The 12,535-nt window shown below is 36.4% G+C and overlaps 1 protein-coding gene across 7 annotated transcripts in view; it reads right to left on the minus strand.

Annotated features, from left to right (window-relative positions):
• EPHA6 (EPH receptor A6) overlaps window positions 1-12,535 on the minus strand; it is an 828,987-nt gene that overhangs the window by 195,866 nt on the left and 620,586 nt on the right. For all 7 annotated transcript variants that reach the window (XM_027586196.2, XM_027586194.2, XM_027586193.2 and 4 more), the window contains one exon: window positions 7,503-7,688. In XM_027586196.2, the coding sequence (XP_027441997.1) occupies window positions 7,503-7,688 (186 nt within the window). The remainder of the gene's footprint in view (window positions 1-7,502; window positions 7,689-12,535) is intronic.

A 12,535-nucleotide genomic window follows, 5' to 3' on the forward strand; every position in this document is an offset into this window, starting at 1 on the left:
TTAAAAGGCAACATCACGCATGATAAACTTGTATTTATATTCCTTTTTTCTCTCCTAGTTCTTACAGTTTACAGTGTTATCTTCACATTGAGCAACCTGTTACTAGAATTTTTAACCTGTTCTATCTTCTTATAGTCTACCCAGTAATTAGGAGGCTAGTTAGGGAGAGGAGAGAGCCACAGGAAGGAGACATTAAGTTAGAGGCAGATCTAGGAAGGGGATTAGACAGGATGACTTTTAGAAAATCCAGATACTTAAACATGGAAAGAACAAGAATAAATTCCTCCTGAATACAGACAAAGTATATTTTCTGTTGTAAATAGGGAAGTACACTCTGGCAGAAATATAAGCTGGTGATCCCAATCAGCCCCAGTGCTGCTTGAACAGAGTGAGATACACCGGGCTACCAGAATATGTCATCTTGTTCCTATTTGTTATAGTCACACTTAGTTCATTTTCTGTTTATCAATATGTATACATAATAATTCTGAATGGCAAATACTTTGCAGTAAGTATCCTGAGAATCCATGGAGACTCCAGAAATTTCACAAGACTAATCTATCACTATTTTCAGTAACAGCAAATAGTAAATATTAAGGATGTTAGGAGAAGAGAGAAAATATAAAGACTCACGATTTCTTCTTTTTGTGCTGCCTCTCATCCTTCCTTTTCCTTTGGGTTGCACCTCTTTCCACTTTCATTTTATCACCTTCCCCCCCCATTCATTAACAGTGCTTTTCAGGGTAGCAGCTCTGTCATGAGCCTCAAGTTCTCTTGTGTCCACAGTGATACAATCTTTCTAATTTTTCCTGATCAGTTTTCTTTCACACTTTTCTCAGGGGCTACTTCAAACATCCACCAATACCTCAAGCCCTCTACCCATCTCGTCAGCATGTGATCTTGCCTCTTACATGATTGAAAAAAGGGAGGCTGGTAACCCCAGAGGTGTCTGGTCCTTCTAGGTACCCACGTCCTTTTCATATCATAGTTCTTTATATACTCATTTAGGGTCAGGTTGGTATATTTCTGTCCAGCTTTTCAGGGATTTGGAAGAGAAAGAGACACATGGGAGTAATGAGAGTAAGATTTAAGATGCCTTTGCCATTTAGCATGAATGTATTCTAGAATTTAGTAGACCAGTAAAGAATGAAAGCAGAGAAGGGAGATGCACGGACCTGATCCAGGACGACAGGTATTTTGGCTTTCTTATTCACTGCCAAATACCCAATGCTTATTAAAGTGCCTGGCACAGAGTGGTTAGGCACATAATAGGTATTACTTGAATAATGAATAACATAGAAGGCTAAACATTTGGAATGTAAGTAAGAAACCAACACAATCTAATTTGCATTTTTAACCTATCGTCTGACTGCAGTGTGCACACACCTCATAGTCCACTGCAAGCTGACCATCCTCAGATATGCTATAATGGGCTGTGCCCTCCTAATTGCCTCATCCAATAGATGATTCTCAATCCTTATCATACTTGGTTTCCCAGCTCATTTTATTCTATGAATCTCTCCCCCATTCTTAGAAACCTGTTTTCTTCTATGCTGTTTCTTCTCTTTTGTAAGCTTCTCTTCTTCAGTCTGTCTGTTAAGGATCGTTTTCCCCAACCTTCTAGGAAAGCCTGCCCTCCCTATAGTTTCAACTGTCAATCACTGCTCATCTGGGGACAAGTCTTTAATTTGCACCTGCAGCCCAGACATCCACCCAGACTCCAGAGGCTTTCTGGAAGTCTTTAAATGTCGCAGGCATGTGAAACACAACATATCCAAACTAGAATTCATTATTTTCTCTCCAAATCTGTATTTCTCCAGAATTTGCTCTCCATCCCCTTACTTATGTTAAACCAGAAACTGTGAGGCATCTGAAATTATCCCCATTCCTTTGTTCTCCATGTATAATCAGTCACTAAGGTCTCCAAATTTAGCCTTGGAAACAGCTCTTGACTCTATTCCCTTCTTCTTATCTTTACTTATCTAATCTCTTTTCTCATTATTTTTCACTTGGATTACTACACTAGCTTTCTTACTGTTTTGCCTGCCTAGAGTTTTTTTCTTTCAATATGTAATCCATACTGTTATCACTTTGCTCCAGATGTTTTGGATGTCTGCAATATCCTGACTTCTTTCTTAGCCACAAGGGTTGAGAAGCTATTTCCTCAGCCTGGAAAACTCACCTACCAAATCTTGGCATGGCTTGATCTTTCACTTCATTCAGGTTTTTTTCTCTTTACCTAAAATTATATCCATACATTAATTTCTCTTGGTTTCGTGCAGTAGATAGAAGCTCTTTTTCAATACTGTATTACCAGTGCCTAAAGGAGTGGGCATCCAATACATATTCACTGAACAAGTGAATGAATAAATTAATAGTAACTGTATCCAAAATAACACACAGCATACTGGGAAATGTTGTTTGTTGCTCCCAGTGGATTGACGCCAACAAGTGGGCTTCTCAAGGGCACTGAGTGCCTCTTTTCTATAGCTCTAGGTTTTAATCAGCAACAATGTCTAGCACCTGGTAGTACTCAGTAACTATTTCTTGGAAAACAAAGCAAAACAAAACTCTCAACCTATCTTAGCTAGCAGAGAAGCTGAACTCCAGAGGTGGGGTTAATAACCATCTAATTTATTTTATTAGAATCAGATTTGCAGAATATTTACCCCTTCAATGTGTATTCCATATAGTTCCTTACAGGAAAATTTTTGCTTATAGGAAAAATTTTACCTACCCCTTTCTCTTCACAGATTGTTAAAGATAAAACTTTATTGAAGGTACTTTTTGTTTCTTCCTGAACCTATCTTCTCTTTAGATAACTGAAACAAACCTGAAGTTATTAAAAAAAAGTTAGAAATGGGGTGATAACTTATCACAGTAAAAATTTTCCTCACCAACATCTTGTGACTCTCTTCCTCTGGCAAAGGAACAGAACACAAAATATTAGGGATAGATGTGTTTTCTAGTCCAGTCTGCACTTTTCAATCTTTTTGTGCAGAGGAAAAAAATTGAGGCCTAAAGACATTGAGTGACTTGCCGGAGACTCTGTAACAGGCAGGAGGATACACAACCTGGTAGAGAGGCAGGTATCATATTGGTGGCAACAGCAATAGTTAAAATCTTGGACAATGTATTACTTGACAAGTAGAACACAATATTCTGGCATATTTAAGGAGGGTTTGCCAGGCCCAGCACTTCCTGTTGAGGCTTCCATACTGTCCCACAGAGTCGTTAGTGATGTCCAACAATGAAGTGAAGTTGTTTGAGAGTTTGTTTGCTATCCTGATTGGCTTCTACTACTCCTTTCTAGATCTATGATTTGCTAGAGATGTAGCTGTTCTATCCAAATTTAATTATCAGCTACTAAGCTGGGAGATGGGAATTTCATTAGTCCTCTCTTGTTTCTTCTATCGTCATGATTCAAACTGCCAGGCCCGGTCTTCTGGAGTGTGGTTACACCACTGTATTGCTTCATTATCTAACCATAATTCTTCTCTTTATAGAAGAGTGGCACTTTCTCTTTTGGTTATGTAATTAATGACACTGGTGTACACCTTACCAGTTACAAATTGCTACTGTCCGTGCTCCTAATGGCTACAAGTCTGTTCTCTAACTAATGGCTTCTATTTGCTTCTTGGAGAAAAAGTATGTGCTAAACATATGGTTTAGGTCAATTAACCTCTTTTTATATCAGTTTTATCTTAACAGGTTAATGAAATTGTGATGTGTATCAAATAAGTAGGTTCAACTTTTATCACACATACTTTTTATATAATGCAGCTTTTTGTCATTTAACTTTAAAGTTTAAAATAGAAGTAGTTATACGCCTGAATATGAAAGAGCAAAAGTGTTCCCACGAACTTTGTACTATGTATCTCTCAGAGATAAAACATATACATAAGATAAAAAGTATGCATATTAAGAATTTATGAAAGGATCTGATGAAGATTTTGATCTATAATTTTGCATTACTTTCAACTGAGAGTCTGTGTGTTTATTTCTCAGAACCCCTGGATACTCTACTAACATGACTGCATAAACCTATCCTGCATCTTTGTCTTTGTCAGTATTATCTTTTATGCAATATGGTAGTCCTTAGGGAGCATTAATTGCTAGCTATCTTTTAGATACTTAAGGGCAATCTTGGAACAATTACCATGTATTTATGGGAATGAGGCATTCATTTATTTATTGCCTTTGCCTTAAAAATCTCATAGCACTGGAGTCAAGAAGATAACAGTATCAATATGCCCACTTATCTTTGTGTGAATTACTCCTTCCTCCATCTCTACCACCCACCTCAGCAGCGGCACAACACCCTATATGGGGCTCACTTGTACAAGTTAAAACTGTAACAATGATTGCCACTCAAAAGCATATTGAGTCTGTCCTTTCTTGATGATCTTTTTTTATCTTTTCCTTCCATCCCTGCTGCCCCCACTTCTTTCTTTTTCTTGAAATGGAACAAGGACCTTGACTTAGGGAGCATACAAATCTGGCCATGTGGAGGTCACTGGTCCCCTTTTGAGACTAGATTGTCAGAGATGTGAAACAATCACTGTGTCAGCTGTTTGCATGTTTATGTGAAATAAACGGAGTATTTCAAACTGGCAGACGAGTACCACCGACTATCTCATTAAACCTATTCAGCTGATTTATGATAAATAAATCTTACTACTTCATAGGGCTATAAATCATTTTCCTTTTCATATACTTTTATGTATATATATGCATATAAAATATATGATGATATGTGAATAAAACACATAGGCATTTTTGACAAAGTCACATAATGTTATTCATCAAAGGGAGAAAAAAGATCTAATACCTTTCAACCTCTAAATTTGTTGTTCAACACTTATTTCCAGATATTACATGCAAAAATACATGTAAGAAGACTTCAACAGTATATTTAAGTTGTTATTTTAAATGCTTTGGGAAGATTCATAATCCAACTTTAAACTTACATTTTTCCTTCCAGAGAGATATAAGACAGAAGGAATGACTTGAAAAGTTCATGCTAAATTAATGACAAGGAATTCAGAAAATATAAATGAAATAATTAACATGTTATTTCTTCTCTCGCTTTTAAATTATAGTCTTTGCTAGCTATTGTGGTATAGCTGGATCTTTCCAAATTTTACATTTTAGAAGTAATTTATTTCACAACCTAAATATTTTCTTTATTTTAAAAAGTAGTACTATATTATTTTATTCAGATTGTCATTTATTTAATGTTATTTAATTCAGATTGGATAAAGATAATTAAAGTATAAAACTGGTTGATTCATGTAGATATAGAAAAAAGAAAAAAAAAACAACACACACACTCACACACACACACACACCCCATGGGTTTTAGAGTCAAAAAGACCTCAGCCTGAATACCTGCCATGCTACTTACTATGGGTTAGAGGGCTTTCTGCCGGTTAATTAACCTGTCTGAGCTTCAGTGGATAATGATACTCACAGTAGTTGCTGTGAAAATGAAATGATAAACTATTTGTGTAAAGTGCCTGGCACATAGCACCAATAACGGCTACCATTTAGCGTGGCTTATTATGACACATACTATGCTAAATGCTTTATACATTTACAAATTTAATCCTTACAGTATTTTCCTATGGAGTAGGAATTATATTGGCCCTATTTTTATAGATGTGGAAGTAAAGGATAGAGATGGTAAATAATTTACCTAAAGCTACACAAGTCTTAAGTGGCAGGAGTAGATTTCTAACTTTTCAAAACTGTGGCTTAAAACAACAGTCAAAAATTATCTTCTCCCATGATCTTTATGGGTTGACTGGATTGAGCTGGGTGGTTCCTTTGCTCTATAAGATGTCAATGGCAGCTACAGCCATCTGGTGGTGGTGGTGGTGGGGAGAGGTTGCAATGTCTGAGATGGTTTATTGCAAGCCTGGCATTCAAGCTGTCTCAGGGGGCTCAGACAGAGCTGTGGACTAGACATTCTAGTTTGCCTCCTCTCTGCAATACTGCTTGAAGCCTCACCATATGGACTGGCTTTGCTCAGTACTGGAGGCTGAGTTACAGGAAGGAGTGTTGCAAGACGACAGGATCCAAAGTGCAGACATGTAAGATGCTTCCACGTGCATCACATGTGTTAATGTCCCATTACCCAAGGCCAGTCACATGGACAAGCCCAGAATCAATGGAGAGAACAATAGAAGGGCATAAATACTGGCAGGCCCCATTAAGGTCACTGAAGTAAAAGACCAGTTCAGCAGCTGTCATCAAGAGAGAAGGAAGCAAACCATAAGAGACTTTTAACTACAGAGAACAAACGGGGTTGATGGAGGGATGTGGGTGGGGGAATGGGCTAGATGGGGGATGGGTATTAAGGAGGGCACTTGTTGTGATGAGCACTGGGTGTTGTATGTAAGTGATGAATCACTAAATTCTACTCCTGAAACTAATATTACACTATATGTTAACTAACTGGAATTTAAATAAAAACTTGAAAAAAATGGATAACCATAAAAAGAAAAACACAAGTACTCTTTTGTGTCTTTCAGACTATTGAGGCTGTCAATAATCTTCCGCTCCCCTTGGGCAGCATGTTGATCAATGCCTTGTGAGAGGGACTTTGGAACACATAGTCAATTAATGGTTTTTGTAAGGCTTTTATATTTTCCTGCTTTCAAATATGACATGAAATTTCAATTTCGTATAAATAGTTTTAAAAGAAATTTCAGTTTTATGAGAAAATGCTTCTCAAAGATTTAAATTATTTTTTATGAGTTTTTTCAATGCCATTCTCTGTTGGGTTTTATATAACTCATTAGTGAATAAAATAAGGAGAAATATAGTTAAGGTTTGTGTCCTATCATTATTCAAGTAAAAGTGATTATATAGCAATCTATTTGAGTATGAGATTAATTTTGTATTTTTAAGAAACTTCAAAGGAATGGCTTTGATCCCACTATTTCTGTAAAAACAGGATTTTTTTTCTCGAAGTTGTAATTCTTTTATCCATTTTATATAAATTAAAATAATTTAATTCTAATGGCATTTATGTAGATGGGTTCCATTATATAGATGTAAAAGTCTTACTTCAGATAAAGCATCTCTATTTGTGTATGAGATATTTTTCCAAACAGAAGTATTTTACCTTAATGACCCAAAATATTTAAATTGTTTCTTCTATTAATACTGAAATTTTAGCAGCTTTAGAAGAAGTGAATAGTTTATAGAGATTAGAAAAAAATCTATAATACTTTACTTTTGATTCATTACTTCAAGTTAAATTAGCAAATGATTTATAGGTAATAAATACCATTTCAAAGCTGTTTGGTGACAACTGCAAACTCTGATAATGTCGTAGCCTAATATCAAGACTATGAGGGGTGATATCAGAAAATGATATCCAAACTAAGTTATCCCCTTAATGGCTATGGTACTGCTATTAAAGTTTTGTTTGTTTTTTTAAGGAACTGAGATAGAGATATATAAAAAAAGTAATGAAGAAAATCAGTACTTACTTTTTGTGACAACACCTTCTAGTCGAATGATATTTGGGTGGTCAAATTGACCCATGATACTAGCTTCTCTTAGAAAATCTCTTCTTTGTCGATCCATGTGGCCACCTTTCAAAGTTTTGATGGCAACGGGGATCTCTCTTTTCCCTGGTGTCTTCAAACGCCCACTACAGACTTCTCCAAATTCTCCTTAAAATATGAACAAAAGCAGTTGTTTGTTTAAACAGAATACTTACATTCCAGAAGAATTGAATTGTCATATGTTACCATCTTTTTGTTTTTTAACATAATGACTGTCAAGGATGTCATTTCCACATGGAAATTTCTTTCTTAAAAATTAAATTTGTAATGACAAGATGCTTGATCAGCATCATTTATAATGAATAACGGAATGCATTTTCCTATGGGGTAGGACAGGAACTACCATTGATAGATCTCCCTGATCTGCAGAGAAATTATGACCAGCAGAATGGGTGATGCTAATGTAATTCTATAGAAAAGCAATCACTCCATAACATTTCCTGTTCCTGTTCTTAATACTGATATATGGGCCAAATGTCTCTCTATTCAGGGAATCCATCGGGCATGTGTAGTGGATTTGACTCTGTAGGCCATATGCCTGAGCTTCACTACCATCAGAAATCAATGCATGGGTCAATTGGTATATGAACACATTGAAATGACTACATTGAACTCAACTATAACAGGTGATTATACAAACTAAATTACAAGTCACATGGCTGGAATACAGATATAGTAAGATGATCTATGGCTCAGCAATGGCTTCATGGGGGCAGTAAGGAATAATAGCCAAATATTTATGATGAATTTACTACATATATATATCCGGTGATAAGAGTGCTGTGAGTTTCAAAGAAGTATAAGAGTTGGTCTCTGTTCTTAGGAGCTTATGGTTGAGTACAAGAGTTTAGCTGAACATAAATAAAACACTTAAGAACATAAAACCAATCTCTGCAAACGCTGTATTCTTTAAGTAAGAACAGTTGGATCTGGAAGACTTTTTGGAGCAGGTCAAACTTTTGCTGGACCTTGAGCAATGGGTGCAGTTTGGATATTCAAGAAAAGCAGTGACATTCCAGACAAGGAGTGAGAAAAGCAAAGACAAAGCTTCAAAGGTCGGAAGCCATATACACACAAGGATCACTAGAGGGGTTATTGTGGGAAAGAAGGTTGGAAGTTTCCTCAGTGCAAGGCAATAAGTTCAATAAAGCTTAAAATTCCAGACTTAGCTTTTCTGAGGCTCATTACCTGCTTTTACTTAAGAGTATGATGCTTGATCACCAATTTATTAATCTGGAAAGCGAAGATAATAATAAAATCTTCCATAATTCTATAAAGTCCCTTCCTCATAAGGATATTGGGAAGATCAAAATTGATGATATATGTAAAAGCCCTTATCAACTGTAAAGCGCTATTCATATGCCTTAAGTTATATGAATCTTTGGAAGGGTCAAAGAAATGAAAATAAACTATCCTCAATTGGTTTGTTAGCTAGCAGGTCTGGCTAATAGTTCAATGCAATGTAAATTTAAGTGTAGAGGACCAAATTAAATTTTTGCAGTACCATAGATTTCAGTTATCTGTATTTTCTTTGGACCAACTCATTATAGTCAATTTAATGTTGACTATACATCAATATTAACTACTTCTTGGTATAAATGCTAAGATATTAAGTAAAAAGAAAAAAAAAACAGAAAAAAAACAACGTAGGAAGGAAACAAACCAAAATATCGCTTCCTAAATTATGTGCAAACATGTCCATTAGAAACAGAAAGCAGTCTAACAAGAGGGTTTACTCTAAATATGTTAAACTAACAATAAGCAAGCAGAAAACACAGACTACAATGGGGTCCCTAAGTTCAGTGCATACGGTATTGGAGTTTTACAAATCTTGCTTAATTTGACATCAAAACAAGAAAAATCTTTTTTACTTAATGATGCTCTCAACCTGTTGGGGGTTAAATGTTCTTACGCTCACAGGAAAAAGAAGCCGTAATTTTTCAGTTTTGTTTGTAACATTTCTTTTATTTTTCAAAAGATTTTCCCTCAAACATAAAAAATGGCAGTTGATGGAGATGTTCAACATTTTTCTATTGAGGCTCTGAACCTTGACAGAAAAGGTATGTATGTAAATTTAAGTTAATGTCTGATATACCCAGGCCTACTAAGATACTTGAAATTCCTTCTCAGATCACTGTGGTTTGTTATATGAGTATCTAGACAAGACAGATATTTCTTTTCTTCTTTTTTTCTTTTGCTTTGCCTTAATAAGTCTCCTAATACGTATCAAAACTTAGCAATATTTTAAAACTCCTCACCTGCCACGAGCCCATAATCCAAGTGATTTTCTGTTAACATTTCATAGTAATCCAAATAAACTTTTGAATATAGTGAAATGAACAGAAAACTCTGTTATTTGATCAAGACAGGCAGAGTAGTAATTTTCTTTGGTTTTCTATTGTCTGAAATTCATGTATCCTCTTATTACCAGGCAGGTGTTTTCTTCATGTCAAACTTTGCACGGTCAAGCTGTTATCACACTTACTTCAGTGACACTAAATATGGTTGCCTCAATTAAAGATCTGAGGCTCCGAGTGCATTTTTCAGGCAAAGTCCAAAAAATTCAGTTATAGAATGTATTAAAACCCTTATCTGTAGTAGACCTGGATGTATCAGACATATCAGAGAGGAAAAAATATTTTAAATTAAATGCATAGTTTAAGATATTGCTAAAGACTGATCCATTATACTGTTGTCCTTGCAGTAAGAATGGAGGCCCCGTACATAACAATAAATAAAATAAACCATTCCTCAATAAGATGTGTGGACATTTATATAATCCTGGTTAGTCCATGATTAACTTGTCACTAGAGGAATATGGTGTTAACTACAGATTTTTTCCTTTACCAATCATTGTCACCATCATTATTACACACATAGCCCTTATAAAGTGCTTACCATGAGTTGGGTCTAAAAACTAAACATATATTTTAACCTTGACAACAAACCTTTGAGGTAGGTACCATTATTATCTCCATTTTACAGTTGAAGAGGCTGAGATACATGAGTTAAGTAACTTGTCTATGTTGACATAGCTAGAAAGTGGTAAAACTGTAATTTGAACCTAGGAAGTCTGGCTCCAGGTTCCATGCTTATAACCACTATTCTTTGTTGTCTAGGATGTTTATTATTATTAACATTTTGTTATTATGCTATAATAACAATTAGTATTGGATTTTCCATATAAAGTCTACATAAACAAATTAAAATTGTAGGGGAATGGTGGAGGTAGTGAGGGACCATCCATCCTGGAGGATTGTCATCTCACAACCCCCTGGAGGCTTTCCAAAATTTTCTTCCTCTTGTCGGGAGATTCTGGTTCTCTCCTACCTCCAACCCCTTGAGAGTCACTGAAGCAAAGAGCCACACTCCCAATGGCTTTTTAGAACATACCCCTCAGGTCTAATGAGGTATTTCATTCTTTGCATTTGCTATTTCCCTCTGACAGGAATGCTCTCCACAAATTGTCCCCCTCCCTCCTTGTCTCCATCCTTCTCAGTCCCTCTCTATGTGGTCCCTCTCTACTGATTCTTATTAGCAGTGAAGGCCAAGATTTGAGGTCCCTCCTTCACCAAACTTTCTCTGATCAATCCATCTAATTTAAAACCCCACCACTATTAGTTCCTTCCCAAATGAGAAAGAAAAAAATGAGCAGCTGTACAATCAGAAGCTGGCCTCGCTCTCAGAGCTGGGCTGTGTTATTCTCCTATCACACACTATACCAGACTTGACAAGGTCACCCTGAGACCATGATCAAATGAGACAGAGCAAGGTCACTGCATAATTTTGCCTAAGCACAGAGGCAAGGTCACATGCCAAAATGCTAAATACGCCCTCCTCTCTTGGCTAAAATGAGTAATTGCTGCTTCTTTACCAAGTACAACCTTTTCCTTGTTCTAGTCTCTCCCTCCGTGTAGATAAAATCATTAAGATACTGTAGTGTAAGTCCTAAAATTAAGGCCCAATATTATGTGCTGCTTTAATATCTGGGGGAAATTGGGAAGGGCTCAAATAGCCTTCCCAAAGGCTCTCCCTCCCACTCTGCTCCCATACATAAGGTCCTCTAGCCAAACATCCCTCTTTATCAAATGGATCAGATAACATTCTTCCTTACCCCTGCATAGCAGGTTTTCACCATAAATATCTACCAATCTCATCTGTCTAAGGTAAGGTGTTGTGTGTTTGGCATCCCATGGCCCTTGGGTGAGAATATCTATCTCATCAACAGGGTAAAGCACTGTTGGTGGGAATATAAATTAGTGCAGCCACTGTGGAAATCAGTATGGAGGCTCCTCAAAAATTAAAAAAAAAATAGAAAAACCATATGATTCAGTAATTCTACTACTGGGTATTTACACCCCCCCCCCCCCGCAAATGAAAAAAAGGATATTGAAGAGATATCTACACTCCCATGTTCATTGCAGCATTATTCATAATAGCCAAGATTTGGAAGCAACCTGAGTGCCCATTGATAGGCAAATGGATAAAGAAGATGTGGTATATATATACACGACTGAGTATCCAACAAATGGATAAAGAAGAGTGGCATATATATATATACAACAGATAAAGAAGATGTGGTATATATACACAACTCAGCCAATAAAAAGAATGAGATTTTGCCATTTGCAATAACATGGATGAACCTAGAGGGTATTATGCTAAGTGAAATAAGTCAGACAGAAAAATACCATATCATTTCACCTATGTGTGGAATCTAAAAAACAAAATAAATAAAGATAAAAAGCAGAAACAGCCCTCTAGATACAGAGAACTGGTGATTGCCAAAGGGGAGTGGGTGGCGAGATGGGAAAAAGGGGTAAAGGGAGTGGGAGGTTCAGGCTTCCAGCTCTGGAATGAATAAGTCATGGGGATAAAAGGTGCAGCATAGGGAATGGAGTCAATGGTATAGCAACAGTGTTGCATCGTGACAGGTGGTAGTTACACTTGTGATG

The sequence above is a fragment of the Zalophus californianus genome, chromosome 1 (assembly GCF_009762305.2).
Source record: "Zalophus californianus isolate mZalCal1 chromosome 1, mZalCal1.pri.v2, whole genome shotgun sequence".
Classification (NCBI taxonomy): Eukaryota; Metazoa; Chordata; class Mammalia; order Carnivora; family Otariidae; genus Zalophus; species Zalophus californianus.